This window comes from Capsicum annuum, chromosome 9, assembly GCF_002878395.1.
Source record: "Capsicum annuum cultivar UCD-10X-F1 chromosome 9, UCD10Xv1.1, whole genome shotgun sequence".
Taxonomy (NCBI): domain Eukaryota; kingdom Viridiplantae; phylum Streptophyta; class Magnoliopsida; order Solanales; family Solanaceae; genus Capsicum; species Capsicum annuum.
The window spans coordinates 3,298,548-3,314,935 of NC_061119.1; the positions used below are offsets into that span (position 1 = coordinate 3,298,548).

General features: G+C 30.0%; 2 protein-coding genes across 2 annotated transcripts; both read left to right on the forward strand.

Moving 5' to 3' along the window:
- Positions 1-6,225: 6,225 nt before the first annotated feature.
- On the forward strand, positions 6,226-6,699 carry LOC107841729. The gene has a single exon (XM_016685568.2). The coding sequence runs from the start codon at positions 6,226-6,228 to the stop codon at positions 6,697-6,699; it is 474 nt and encodes a 157-aa protein (XP_016541054.2).
- Positions 6,700-9,951: 3,252 nt separating this feature from the next.
- LOC107842256 (clumping factor A-like) lies at positions 9,952-11,137 on the forward strand. The gene has a single exon (XM_016686013.2). The coding sequence runs from the start codon at positions 10,026-10,028 to the stop codon at positions 10,902-10,904; it is 879 nt and encodes a 292-aa protein (XP_016541499.1). The 5' UTR covers positions 9,952-10,025; the 3' UTR covers positions 10,905-11,137.
- The last annotated feature ends 5,251 nt before the right edge of the window (positions 11,138-16,388 follow it).

The following is a 16,388-nucleotide window of genomic DNA, read 5'->3' on the forward strand; positions in this document are numbered from 1 at the left end:
TTTTGTACTCCAGGAATCTTGCAACAAAGAACTTTTTAGTTCCATCATCCTCCGTCTTGTACTTTTGTTCTAGTGCTCCCCATAACTCTTTTGCAGTCTTGGTTTCCCTATACACACTGTAAAGGTCATCTTGGCGACCACTTAAGATATAATTCCTGCAAAAGAAATCTGAGTGTTTCCAAGACTCCACAATCACGAAGCGTTCTTTTTCAGAGGTTCCCTCGGACACCTCCGGAGCTTTCTCAACCGTGAACCTTTGAAGACAGAGAGTTGTGAGGTAGAAGAACATTTTCTGTTGTCATCTCTTGAAGTTAGTATCCGCGAACTTTTTGGATTTCTCTGCCGGTGTCATAGCTTGCGGAGCATTAGTACGACTAGTCATGGCAATACTAGTTGCCGCCATAGTCGTTCCAGCATCATGCATTTGTTTATCAGTGGTCATTTTCCTATCACAACAAGACAGAACCTTTAGTATGTCAAAATACTACTAATAAAGTTGTAGCAACTTTAAACATCTTTTGTTTCTAGTTTAACGATGAAGTTTTTATGACTTCCAATCGTCAACCGAGTGATCTTTAACTTGTGATAAAGATTTTATGTCTTTAAATCACTAGTTAAGTTCAAATGGAGTAGAAAGTTAAAAGTTTTAATCTCCAGAAATCAAACAATACAGATTCCAAAAAAAAAAAACTTTAGTGAAAAAAAAAGTTCACCAAACAAGCAAAAATTTATTTTTTTAAAAAAATTATTCCTTAAGATTGTTGTTTTTCAACGTTTTTGGGTACAAGAATCTGTATATATATGCAACAATAACTTTTGTAGACACGTAATTTTTGACCCTCCCAAATTTAATATATATATATATATATATATATATATATATATATATATATATATGTATGTATTAAATATTTATATATATATATATATATATATGTATGTATTAAATATTTATATTTGATCCAATATTATTTTAACTCTTATTTCTTTTTTAATAAGTTTTAGTTGAAAATAAACAAATGAAGTTACATTTTAAGATATTTTATTTTTATTTTTAAAATAATATGAAAATTTTTCAAAAAATATTTTCTTTTATTAAATAAGTTAGTATTTTTAAGTATTGTCTTAATTATATTTATTTTTGACTTTTTATAAACTTTTATTGTATTTTTTAATATAAAAATTAATTAGTTATTATAATATTATTATTATTATTATTTATTTATTTATTTATTTTTATTTGTTATTATTATCTTCTTAAAAAAAAATATTCAAAATTTTTTAAAAAAATTCTATCCTATTAGTAACTGTTCCCCCTCCAACTTTCCCCCCCAAAGTCCCTCTATTTAAGGATTCTTCCCCCACCCCAAAAAGGATTCTACATACTTTTGCCTACACTGTACATTGAACATCAGAACACAAAACAAAAAACATTTGCAAACACACACTACAACATTCTGGGGAAAACAAGAAAACAACATCACGGACAAAAAGAAAGGAAAACCAAAAAAAGAAAACTGTGAGAAAAAAAAATTGAAAGCAACAAACAAGTTTAGAGGACAACGTTTGTGAAAAAAGAAAACAAGAACAGATAGACAAAAGTTGGGGTTTGAGGTTTCGTACGTGATTCCGAGTTTGTGGTTTTTTCTTTCTTTTGATTGGACATTATTTTTGTCAAGAGGTAATTCTTAATTTTTCTTTGTATAGAATAACATCACAATCACGTAGGACTTGATTCCAATAGTATAAAATTGCTCAATTTTTATATGTGTTGAAATAATTTCTATTGTTATTATTTTATGATACTATCAAAAGAATGTTGAAATTTAATATTGTTAAATTTAGAGTAAATTGATGTAAAATAGTTCTAAGAAATTTGTTTAATAATTGTTTAGTTATTGTTAGAATAATATTGTATTTGTTTATTTGGTTTAATGATATGTCATCTTCTGGATATGCTTTTTTTCTATATATAAGTCCATGATACAGAATAATAGTAAAATATTTAACTACTTCAGAGCATTTGATAATGTTTTAAAAGATTTACAGATTGTTGGAGTCCAAAATTGTTTACTATCATTTATTTATATATTAGGCTTACTTGATTTTGTTCAATCAATTCGAAACTTCATTAATCCAATTAATTTTGAATTGTATTACATATACTCTATTAAACAAGAATGCACCTATATAATGTGGGTATACTCTATTAAACAAGAATGCACCTATATAATGTGGGTATTTAATTAGAAGTATCAGTTTTTTTGTGTGACCGATAAAAGTGGGTTTGATATGCAAGAAAATGTTTTCCTCCCTGCCATGCACATCTAGCATATTTATTTATTTATTTATTTATTTATTTATTTATTTATTTATTTTATCCCTAAAGATTATCTAAAAAAAATATCTTTGATTTAATTTTGATTTTATAAAATAATATAATGAACAAAAGACAAACTTTGCAGTACTTATTAATTTATTAGGTGTTTAAATTTATTATTAAATTTATTTATTTATTTAATTAAATAATAGTAGATTTAGAGATTATAATAAAATTAGTATTATATAGTTAGTTTTTGTACATTTGTATTATTTTTATTATTATTTTATTTTTATTACATTATCATTAACAAATCTTGACAATTATTTGTTAAAAAATGAATTTTGGTCAAAGTTAATTGTTATAAGTTTATAAGTGACTGATTGATATTTTTTTTACCGATAAGTAAATTTTAGATGCATTTTAAAATAATCGTTTCAATTAAGAATACGGCGTACGCATCTTTTCGAGACATTTAAAATTAAAGGATGTAAAATACACCTTGATAAATACTTTTCTAAAATTAACTTGACAAATATTTTTAAAATTTTACCGATTTATTTAATATGAAATAATAGATAAGTTTTCAGTATAATAAAATAAGTGAATTTAGGCCTTCACACTATTTATCAAAATAGTTTAAATCAAGATAAGTCAATAAAGCGACCGTGCTTGAACCACGGGACTTGAGGGGTGCCTCACACCTTCCCCCAGTCAACAGAATTCCTTACCCGATCTTCTATTTTCGCAGACCAATAAAAAGAGTCATTTCCTTTAGATTAGGAATTCAAAAAGGTGACTTGGAACACCATAACTCAATTCCAAGTGCCGGCTCTTTAAATAAATTAATCCTTATTCAATATCGTCACTTTAATTGGAAAAATCCTTCGATTCGATTCCTTCGAGCGGAAAAAGGGGTGTGACAACTTCAATACAAGTTCAAGTCTAAGACAAGAACACTTATGAAGTTCTTTAACACCTTCAACACAAGATTACGAATAATCTATCCAAGAAGTATGTTAATTTTCAAAAATGAGATGAAACAGAATTTTTAAGGTCAAGTCCCCCGACTTCACGGAGTGTCCTTAAGGAATAATTTTCCTCACTGTACTCGAGGTTATGGAATCTTCCTCCCAGGATAAAATAGCCAAATAAATCAACTGTAGCGGTATCTCAAACAGTTGAAATTCTTTAAACTCACTCAATGATTTGATTGATCACACGGAATATTTTGAAGACAAGAGGAGTTTGTATTTCAGATTTTTATTTTTATTTTTTAAACCTATGGATAAATGCAAGTTTATATAGCCATCAAGTGCCCCTTCCGAAAGGTGGCAATGGTTCATCCGAAAAGGTGTAACCTTTGGAAGAGTCATGTCTTTTCATTCAAAACATTGTGTCTTTTTCTGAACAGAAAGTCATGTCTTTTCAATCAAAATATTGTGTCTTTTTCTGAACAGACACAACTATCTGAACAATTACTCCTTTTCCAAAACAATATCTTTTCATAAAAGGTTGTGTTCCTCCATTTTTCATTCACACCAATGGAACCCAACAACATATACCTACCCACTTAGACCACTTATTCAGTCACTCAAAGGGCGGTGATTCACACGCGATCTTTCAACAAATATGTACAAATGTTGGATGGTAAAAACTTTGATAATTAGGTTTAATTTGAGACACAAACGTTATATCACGCTACAGTATATGTACAAACGTAGAATTCACTCACTTAAAAATACAACAACAACAGCAACATATCGAGTGTATTTTCATAAAGTGGGTCTAAGGAGGGTAAAGTGTACGCGGTCGATACCACTACTTCATATGAAGTAGAGAGGTTGTTTCCGATAGACCCCCGACTTAGGTCAAACACCAATATAACAAACAAAAACATAAAAACACACGACAGAATGATACAGGAAACAAGACACCCATAGATTAATACTATAAACTATCTATCCGAAATCACCAACAACATCGAAACACCACAAACAAGAAACTACAAGACACTAAGACTACATGCACAACTACACGCGAAACACTCCTCCCTATTAGTAAGGACGCACTCCTACCTACTAACACTCTACCCTAATCCGCGTCCTCCACGTTTTCCTATTATCGAGGGTCATGTCCTCCGTAAGATGTAATTACTTCACGCCATGCCTAACCACCTCCCTCCAATATTTCTTCGACCTATCTCTACCCACATGAAACCATCAATAGTCAGTTTCTCATACCTCCGTATTGGGGCTTCCGAGCACCTCCGCATCACATGTCCGAACCATCTCAACTTCACTTCCCGCATCTCGTCTTTCACTGAAGCTACTCTCATCTTCTTTTGAATAATCTCCATTCTAACCCTATTTCTCCGAGTAAGTCCACACACCTATCACAACATCATCCTCATCTCCGCCCCCTTCAACTTTAGGATGTAAAGTTCTTAACCGGTCGACACTCCGCTCCATACAATATAATCAATCAAATTGTCACTCTATACAACTTATCTTTAAGTTTAATTAAGAAAAAAGTTTATTTTGAAGCTTCAATTGCAGGTTATATGAAGGCGTTTGAAAATATGTATATTTTTAAATATTATTTTAAAAATAATTTGGTAGAAAGTGTTTTTGCAACATTTTATGATGTGTTTAGATGTTTAAATATTGAAATAGATTATACTTTAATTGTCTAAATAAAATTTATCTATAAGTGATTGTATTTGATCATTGACTTAGTCAACAGGTTGAATTGTTATTTTGGTTGTTTCCAATTTTGAACTATGGAGTATTAGTACAAATAGAAGCAATACAAAATTAATAGTACACAAAATCATATATATTATATACAAAAACTAATCAAGAGAGTATCACCATAAAACATCTACTTCCCACATAATTGCATATACAATAATTATTATTAATAATTAAAAAGATTTGTTGAATTATACTTCGTGACTTAGTAATAATACAGATAGAATAGAGAAATTCAAAGGGAATATATATGTAAGAAAAGAAAACAATAATGGAGGCAATTTTATAATACATGGTTAAATATATTTATGATCAAATTGTTATTTTGCATCATATTTATTCCTTCTGTTAGAGTTGTGATCCGAACTTTGCCGATTCGGCTTTGAAAGTTTCACGGTGCGACTCATGTTTGTAATTTTTTATGGGGTCTATGGTGGTAGCGTGGACTTATTTGTACGCACGTATTATATAAGTGTGTTTAGTGGGTTATTTCAGGTTGATATATATACGTCATTGAGACAAATCGCCTCCTCATTGTACTCCGCTTCATTATTGTGAATTTTTTTGCCTCTGCCCATGGTTTTTCCCGCAAGGGTTTCCACGTAAATTTGTGTGTTTTTATTTTTCTTTTTGCTTGTGGTTTGCTTAATACGGTCCGATTCATAATACCTTCCAATTAACTTGTTGTGGAGACCGTATTTGATTGGACACGAAGTTTAAGATAGAAAGAAAAACTTCTGATTTAAATCATTTGATTAAGATTAAAATTAGAAGTTTAAAGTTAACAATATTATTTTTCTTTATATTGACTAATTAGAAAAATGTATCATATAAATTCGAACAGAAAAATATTACTATTATTTTAGGACAAGTTGCTCAAGTTTGTCACCTTTCTCTATATAAGCAAAGCAAAATAGCCACAAATGTATTTTCTTAGTAGAATTTCTTGCTAAGACATACTTTTAACCTAGAAAAAGTTAAATGGATTCTTATTCATATATAACTATTTCATCATCATTATCATCTTCTTCTTCTTCAGATTCTTCTAATAATACTTTTTTAATCTATCCAAAAGAAGTGAAAAAAAATAAAAAAATATTGCCTTCATATTATTCTTCACTTCATGGAGTTAGAAAAATCCCAACAAAACCTATGACTAAACAACCAATTGCACCATTGCCACCTACACCTCCTAAAATCTATCGAGTCGAACCGATTAATTTTAAGGAAGTTGTTCAAATGCTGACAGCAACTCCTGAGTTTCAATCCGTCTGTAATAATTCTGTTATCAGTTCTGTCTCTGGTTCTGGTTCTTTCAATTCGAGGCGTCTACAAGATGTTGCTCCTCCTCCACTTGATCTCTCACCGGTTTCATTACAGAGAAATAATAATATTGATGCACAATGGCACGAGTTGAATCAGACAAGACATGCATGTATTGACTCGACGATAATTGAAGCCCAAGAAAGATCACATGTAACGTCTCGAATCCCATCAGAAAATTATTTTGGATCGTGTAATCCGTTGGCTAATTTCTCTCTATCGCCCGCTTCTTTTGCATGGTGTTCTTCTATTCTTCTCAGCCCTGGCACACTCACTTCACCAAGCACGGTTCAAATCATTTGAGAGTTTGTAACTTATTTATTTTCTTGATGTTTACTACTAATATTATTATTATTTACTTATGGGTGTATCAAGAATTTGAATTGTAATATCTAAATTTTGATATCACAACTCAAATATTTGATGAGGTTGCTTTTCTTTTCTTTTTTTCCATTTTCATTATTTCAAACATGATCAAATATTTTGTATTTCCAAATTTATGTTAATTTTTAATTTGTGTAGTACCCAAGTGTGTTGAGATTTTAGTGCTAAATGCTTTTCTAAAATAGCCAAGAAATTTGGAACAAAGTTCAAGTGTTATATATACCCCGATAAACAAAGTTGATTGAGTTTATTAACTTCTAGACAAAATATTAACTTGCTTATTTATTTACTTGTATATACTCGATCAATTAGTAGATTTAATATCTTTGAACCATCGAACTTTGGTGTTTATCTCGACAGAGAATCATAAGTCACACAATCAATTCTTTAATCGTCTTTGATTCTCATTGTTTGATTTTATAAGTGCATTGAGAACTGAACCCTACTTAATATATTTGTTGTCTCTTCTCTGCGAGATTGCTATGATATTACACAAATAATTTTAGTGGATATTACTAAATGGACTTGAGAAAGAAAATCATTTTCTTTTTTTGATTCACGTATGTACAATGATGTATAAATACAACTACAATACAAGAGATCTAATTTGAATACAATTAATTCAATGTTTTTAAGAAATATATTAATGAATAGTATCTAAGTGTAAAATGAACACAGATGGATAAATCAATCATTAATTTTTAATTTAGTAACATAGACAAATATAGTTAAATGGATGGAATTTGAAAAATACTTTATAACCAAAATTTTGAAGTGATAGAAATGGACTTGAATATCATTAATTACTTGTATAACTAGAAACTTATAACAACTATATAGGAATCACAAAAAATTTAATGCATGTGCTGATGTGTTTAGTCAGAGTCGGAGCCAGCCTAGTAATAGGGGGTTCGTTCGAACTTTCTTTGACGGAAAATTATATTATTAATACAGTATTAAAATAATTTTTATGTATATATTGCAGATGTTGAACTCCCTTTGGTGAATTTTCTTCAGGTTTTGAATACCCTCAGTAGAAATCCTGGCTCTGCCTCTGTGTTTAATGAGTTCTCAATATTTTCGACTTAGAATATAGATATGAATCGACGAGAAAAATCAACCAATTATACTTACGATAAATGGAAGTGTTTCACATCGAAAAATGAATGAGATTCTGAGTTTCTTATATGATTTGGATATTTCTTCTTCTTTTGAGCTAGTTTTTAAAGTACGAGTAAGGTCCAAATCATGCACGATGTGGGCCTTCAAGAAATCGGACAATTGTGGAAGTGAAAATACTCTCGATTCAGGAAAACAGTAGGTAAAGTTACTCATGTGATCAGGAGGTTACAGGTTCAAGTCTTGAAAACAGTCCCGTCCAGAAATGTAAGATGAAGCTGCGTATAATAGATTCTTGTGGTCGAGTCCTTCCTCGAACCCTGCGCATAGCGGAAGCTTAATGCACCGGGCTGTTCGTTTTCAAAAATTCCTCTTTAGTTGATTTGTTATAAAATCAACCAAAAATATAATGTAATTATTTCTCGAATGGTCACACGAACATATAACCATTATATAGGAGTAAAGCATCTAGTACACTCCGGAACTATGACCAAATTTGCTACGACACATTCCAACTTCACGGGAGTCCTATTACTCCCCTAAACTAAATTTTAGCATATTTATATCAACCTTTTTAGCTTACGTGACACCTTCTGTCAACTTTTTTAGCTGGCGTGACACCTTTGATGTGGGCTTCATTTTATGTAATAAAGATGTCATGTCAGTACAAATAGGTGATGATAAAAATACATTAAAATTAAGTTCAGGGTTAATAAAATCCTTGTAAAATTGGAGTGTGTCTTAGTAACTTTAATCGTAGTTCAGAAACTACTGGATGCTTATCTCATTATATTTAGTCTTTTGTCATTGAATTAAATTTTTTTATTTATTCAACAAGTTGAATCTATATATTGGCTGTTTCTATTATGAACTTTACTATAAGTACAAACAATTATCCAATTAAATTCATTTTAATTAAACTATTATGAAGGTTCATGTACCTTATCATAAAATCCAAATATGAATAGTTAACATCAACAAACTTGTAGCTAGACCTATTGATAAACTATATAAATAAATTTGTTCTTCACAATCATATCAGCACAAAAAATGCACAAAAATATTCTGCTACTTGACAATCACGTCAGTAAAAAAATAAATAAAAAATACATGAAGCGTGCATAATCGCATAGATTCCTAATATTTTAATTATTTTAGATATACATATATAATAACTTATCATGTCAGTCCACTTCCTACTCCAACTATTAAAAAAACATACATAAAAAATATAAATTATATCCTGAATTAATTACACCTTATGACTTAGTACTGGCATAGATAGAACAGAAAAAATTCAAAGTGACTATATATGTAATTAAGAATTAAACAAAAATGGGGGCAATATTATTATAATATATGGTCAAATATATTATAGACTAGACATGGCAAGTTGTAATGTTACATCATATTCAGCAATAGCCGGCGCTTTAGACAAAAAAAAAAAATTATTGCGTTGAGGCGGAATTAGAATTTTAATTTAAAATTGAGAAAAGACTTCGAAATATACATCAATTTTAACGAAATTTATTGTAACATGTCGCAACTTTGCGAGGGTCCTATGACCTCCTCGACTATTTATTATCGTATTCTGTGGCATATATTTACTTAGCTGGACTATTGTATGAATACACGCACACTGAGCGCGTGTGGGTCTGAAGTGGTCCAGCTTGACAAATATATGCCACAGAAATGCGGTAATAAATAGTCGAGGGGGTCATAGGATCCCCGCAAAGTTGAGTCGTGTTACAACAAATTTCGCCAAAATTTAGATATATTTCTAACTCTTTTCTCCTTAAAATTCGCTAGAACTTAATAATATTAGTCGAAATTTTGTGTTTATATTAAGAAATTCATAAAATATGTATAAGTAATTTATTTAAAACTCAGTAAACTGTTTTATTTCTAGTATTCAAAATGCATAAACTCAAAATTTTGAATTTATCTCGATATACAAGTTTCCTAATTTCGGTATACAGGTTTCCTTATTTAAGACAAGTTGCATATTGTTGTCACCTTCTCTTTCTATATATATATAAGCAAACACCTAGAGCAAAAGCACCAAATGTATTCATCTTAATAAAATTTTCTTGTTTAGATAAACTTAGGACATACAAAAAAATAAAATGGATTCTTATTCATATGTATCTTTTTCTTCATCTTCTAATTCTTCTAATAATAAAAATAAAACATTACCTTCATATCATTCCTCACTTCATGGAGTTAGAAAACTCCCATCAAAACCAATGACTAAATTACCAATTGCACCATTGCCACCAACACCTCCTAAAATCTATAGAGTCGAACCGATTAATTTCAAGGAAGTTGTCCAAATGCTGACCGCAGCTCCTGAGTTTCAATCCGTCTCTAATAATTTTGTCTGTAGTTTTGGCTTTGGTTCTGGCTCTATCTCTGGTTCTGGCTTTATTTCTGGTTCTGGCTTTGATTCAGACTCTATCTCTGGTTCTGACTTTGGTTTTGGCTCTATCTCTGATTTTGACTTTATTTCTGGTTCTGACTTTGATTCTGACTTTGGTTTTGGCTCTATCTCTGGTTCTGGCTTTATTTCTGGTTCTGACTTTGACTCTGGCTCTATCTCTGGTTCTGACTTTGGTTCTGGTTCTATCTCTGGTTCTGGTTCTTTCAATGCGAGACGTTTACAAGATGTGGCTCCTCCACCACTTGACCTCTCACCGGTTTCATTACAAAGACATAACGACAACAATAATAATAATATTGCTGCCCAATGGCGCGAGTTCCTTCGTCCTTCTTCTTCTTCCTCGAAAAATCAATTAGTTGAATCAATCGAGACTGGCATTGACTTGACAAATAATGAAGCACCAGAAAAATCGCATGTAATGCCTCGGATTCCATCAGAAAATTCTTTTGGATCGTGTAGTCCATTGGCTAATTTCCCTCTATCGCCCACTTCTTTTGCATGGTGTTCTTCTATTCTTTTTAGCCCTGGCACGCTTACTTCACCAAGCGCGGTTCAAATCATTTGAGAGTTACAACTTATTATTTGAAAAAAAAAAGACAATTTGATGCTCTAATGCTTTCACTATGTGCAAAGTTCGAGAAAGAGTTGACGCACAAGAATTTATTAAACACAGTCTTACCTTACATCTCTGCAAGAGGCTGTTTCCACATTATTATTTCTTGATTTTTATTACTAGTATTATTTACATTGTGATTGGATTATGCTTAATTTGTTATTTTTTTTATATATATTTTTTTTTACAATTTAGATGTATTGTATTTCAAATTTTAATTCCAATTGTATGGTTTGCATGTAAGTATTTGTCTCTGACACAATTGCACACTGAGATTTTCAGTTTGTTTCTTTTTCTTAAAATGGTCAAAGTCAAAAGTTTTGAATTTGTTTTATTCTATTAAAAATTAGACTGTAGTTTAAATAATTAATAAAAATTTTATTAAAATATTTTAAAAAGATTTTGTCTTTATTGGATATGTTATATATATCAATATAAAAATTTTGTCTTTATTGGATATATTGTCTTTACATTTAACCTCTTCTTGTGTAAGTTTAATGATTAAAATTTTATTTTACATTAATTAGATTTACAATTTCTCAATATAAAAAAATCCATTTCCTCCCAACTAAGAAACAATCCATGCCCCAACACATACTCCCTCCGTTTCGAATTAGTTGAACCTCTTTCTAAAAAAATTTGTTTCAATTTACCTGTCCAACTTATCAAATCAAGATTATTTTACACAAATTCTTCCCATTATACCCTTAATAGATATGAAATATAACTACATTTTTCAAAAAATTTTAAAATAACACTTATATTTTCAATACAAACTTTATGAAACTTGATCTTTTTTCTTCTTTTCAAGGAGTACTACTAGTATTCCTATAAGATTTTCAATCCATGCATGCATATGCTACAATTTTTCATGCTTAATTAATTATTGAGTCTTGCAATATTAAGAAAGATAAAAAGATAAAATATACTCATAATCATTGAATTTCTTAATGAGTGTACTAAGATTGAAAGGACCATCTAATTTAAAACGGAGGGATTATATATATATATATATATATATATATATATATATATATATATATATATATATATATAAATGATGCCTTGCAAGCAGCAGACAACCTTTTTTAAAAAATAAAAAATAAAATTGACAACCAAATTATTCAAACTTTGAATGAAGAATTAATTAGATATGCTTCTATGATATATCTTATGATATATTTATACTGCTACCTCCGTTGCTACCTCCGTTTCACAATAAGTGAATTGTTAGAACAATTTTAGTATTTCAAAAAAAGTGAATGGTTCACAATTCAAGGTAAATGTTAGAATTTTTTTTTTAAATCTACCCTCCATTAAATATGCATTGGGAGTGATGTATCATGTGTCTTTGCTTTTTGAAGAGGGCAAAAATGAAAAAACATGATAAATTTATGTCTTTACTTTTTTTTCTTAACATGTGTGTCAAAATCCAACAATTAACTTATTGTGGAACGGAGGAAGTATTATTTAGTGTGGTGTCCACGTTCATGCAGTATAATCAAATTAATTTATTTTGTCATGTCAGATTTTTTTTATAATAATCGAAAAAGACAAATTAAATAAAAATGTCCATTTAAGAAATTTACTCATTCTTCTATTATGGTTACTAATAACATGTTAGTTCTTGATTTTAATTTTCTAAAGTATATATGATTTTTTTACCACTAGCTAATCGTATTAATCATACACGTTAATATGGTATAGTAAAATAAGCAAAGATACTGCGTTCAATGGTCAACGCCATCCTTATAAAAAAGAATTCGTATTTAGCTCATAAAAAATAATCAGACTAGCATATAACGAGACGTATTGAGAATACAATATAATCAATGAATCAAGTAAAAACGCGTAAAGCATCTAGTATTCTTTTAAACTATGATCAAATTTGCTACGACACGCTCTAACTTCATGAGAGTCTACTTCCTAAACTAAATTTTAGCATATTTTTATCAACTTTTTTAGCTGACATAGCACCTTTGATGTGAGTCTCATTTTATGTAATAACAGTGCCACATCAACAAAAAAAGGGTGACAAAAATACGTTAAAACTGAGTCTAGGGGTAATAAGATCCATGTAAAGTTGTGTCGTAGCGACTTTGACCATAGTTCGGAAGGATACCTGATGTTTATCTCATAAAAAAAATTACGATCTCTCTAATAACTTAAACTTCTAGATGAGATAATTGTACTTTTTAACAATATTAAACTTACCACTCTTATAGATGAAATGGTTATATACACGTCAATAATACTTCAAACTTTTAAATAAAATAATTACTCACAAATATATTTTATTATATGAGAAAATTATAAAAAAAAAATCTAAAAAAGTTCAAAGAATTTAATTTCAACCACAATAAGTAAATGACAAATATATTTTCATGTATTATTTTTTCCCACTAAAAAAAAAGTATTTTAAAAACATTCTAATATGTCATCTCACGTGGGGCAAGTCATCATCAATATAAAACCAAATTGTCCTTTCGAAAGTTGAAGGTCTTGTGTGGGCTATGCAAAAATCCATATAAAATATCTAATTAAATTCGTCATATTTACGTAGAAAATCCATAGAATAGTCGAACAAATAAAAAAATATTAGTAATAAAAAAATTAAAGATCGTATTTGCAATATTTCAAAAGTTGTGCGAGATCCGTTTAACTTGCTCGTATGTTAGCTTGCTTATACAATTATTTATTTTGTTCGACCTATTTTCTATCTGGCTTGTTGTTGGTGAAAGGGTCAAAAGTTATATAACTGATGATAATTCAAAAGTTGTGCGAGACTCATTTAATTGCTCGACTCATCGCGTGTTACCTTTTACTTGACCTGCTTCTTGACTGGCTTGTTGTTGACGAAAGGGTCAAAGGTTATGTTTGCAAGAATTTAAAAGTTGTGCGAGATTCGTTTGATTTCGCTTGCGTCTCATGTTAACATGTTTATATTTATTATTCTTCACTTGCTTGCTCGTGACCTGCTTTCTGACTAGCTTCTTGTTGATGAAAGGGTCAAAGTTTGTATTTGCGATTATCCGAAATTTGTGCAAGATTCATTTAATTTAGCTTTGCATGTATTATTATTCGCTTGTTCGATCTGCTTTCTAGCTATAACTTTTTGACGACGAAAGGGTCAAAGGTTATGTTTGCAATAATTTAAAAATAGTTCAAGATTGAGTAAAGCATTTAGTACCCTTCGAACTATGACCAAATTTGCTACGACACATTTTAACTTCACGACGGTCCTATTACCCCCTAACTAAATTTTAGCATATTTTTGACAATCTTTTTAGTTAACGTAACACCTTTTGTTAACCTTTTTATCTAATGTAGCACCTTTGAAGTGGGTCCCATTTTATGTAATAAATGTGTCACATCAGCACAAAAAAGTGACAAAAAAAATGCTAACATGAGTTAGGGAGGTAATAGGACATCTGTGAAATTAGAGTGTGTCGTAGTAGCTTTAACAATAATTCGTAAGGATACTGGATACTTATCTCTTCAAGATTCATTTAACTTCGATCACATCTTAGCTTGTTTATACGATCGCTTGCTCAATCCACTTTCTAGCTAGTTTTTTTTATTTAGCAAACGCTACACTCTAAATGTCTAATCTAATTATTTCTTTATACAATTGAATGCTCGATCTGCTTTCTAGCTAGTTTTTTTATTTAGCAAACGCTACATTCTAAATCTCTAATCTAGCTATTTCTTTATACAATCGCATGCTCGATCTGCTTTCTAGCTAGTCTTTTTATTTAGCAAATGCTACACTCTAATCTAATTATTTCTTTATACAATTGTTTGTTCGATCTGCTTTCTGGCTAGCTTTTTTATGTGGCAAACGCTACACTCTGATCTAGCTATTTCTTTATACAATTGCTTGCTCGATCTGCTTTTTAACTAGTTTTTTTATTGGGAAAAGTCATCATTTCCACCTTAAATTATACCTGAAAAGTCGAAGTCACACCTAAACTATTGAGACGACCTATTACACACTTATACTATTTAAAAGTGAATTTATTTACATCCTAGAAGCTGATGTGGCAACAAACTAAAAAGAAAAAGAAATTAGGTGCATTTTTTATTTTTTTTATTTTAAAATACAACCACGTGGACTTTTTTACTAATAAAAAAACTTAAAAAAGTTGCAAGGTAAAGTTCTTCTAGAAAACAAGAAAATTAATTTAAGCTCAATACTTGAAATTTTATCTCTTTATTGTTTAATAGATATTGTAGGAAGTATTAGTTGCAGATCTTCCATGAACAAGTTGTCTCCCATGAAAGATCTACAATTATGGTAAAAATAAAAATCTAATAAAAACGTTGTTGCGGGTTTTAATAGTAAGAATATTTTGGTGTAACTTTGAATTTAATGGTATTTTGTGAAAATAATTGTGATAAAAATGTGGGTGATAATAGCTTCAATGGTGGTTCTTCAATGGTGAATTGATGATGTATAGTGAGGAAGAAGCAATAATAATGACATGGAATTTATTTATTGTAATTTTCACATAATATTTGACGTGGCAGTGACATATTGATGAAGTGTGGCGAGTGCAGAACACCTCCCATCATGAGACTGGTTGTATGCGTGTTAGGGTGTAAAAAAATTCACTTTTAAATAGTTTAGGTGTGTATTAGGTCACTTCAATAGTTTAAGTGTGTCTTCGACTTTTCAGGTATAGTGTAGGGTGGAAATGATGATTTTTTCCTTTTTTATTTAGCAAACGCTAGCTATTTCTTTATTTACTTGCTCGATCTGCTTTCTGGCTTTTTTTTAATTAAGCAAACGCTAGCTATTTCCTTATACAATTATTTGCTCGATCTGCTTTCTGGTTGTTTTTTTAGTTAAGCAAAAGCTAGCTATTTCTTTATACAATTACCTGCTCGATCTGCTTTCTGGTTGTTTTTTAATTAAACAAACGCTACACTTTAATCTAGCTATTTCTTTAAATAGTCGCTTAGCTTGCTCGATGTGCTTTCTGGCTAGCTTTTTTATGGCAACGCTGCACTCTAATATAGCTATTTTTTTATACAATCGCTTGCTCAATCTATTTTCTAGCTAGTTTTTTTATATGGCAAACGCTACACTCTAATCTATCTATTTGTTTATATAATTGTTTTCTAGCTAATTTTTTTATTTAACAGACGCTACATTTTAATATAGTATTTTTTTTATATACAATTACTTGCTCGATCGACTTTCTGGCTAGCTTTTTTTATGATATAGCTAATTTTTTTTTCTGAAATCTTCTGGAAAGTCTTGGTTTTTTTCAAATGAAGTAACATAACTTAGTGTACTGAATCTAATAGTGAAAGTTTATAATTTTTGACCAAAAAATAAAAAATAAAAAAAAATTGATATACATGCACCAAGCTGAATGGTGTCATTATCTGGCCGCCAGGGCAACTAATTAAGTTTTTATATACTCCCTC

Bases quoted from the DNA above. Each gene is read 5' to 3' on its own strand.
- LOC107841729 (XM_016685568.2), top strand. From the start codon at position 6,226: ATGACTAAACAACCAATTGCACCATTGCCACCTACACCTCCTAAAATC.
- LOC107842256 (XM_016686013.2), top strand. From the start codon at position 10,026: ATGGATTCTTATTCATATGTATCTTTTTCTTCATCTTCTAATTCTTCT.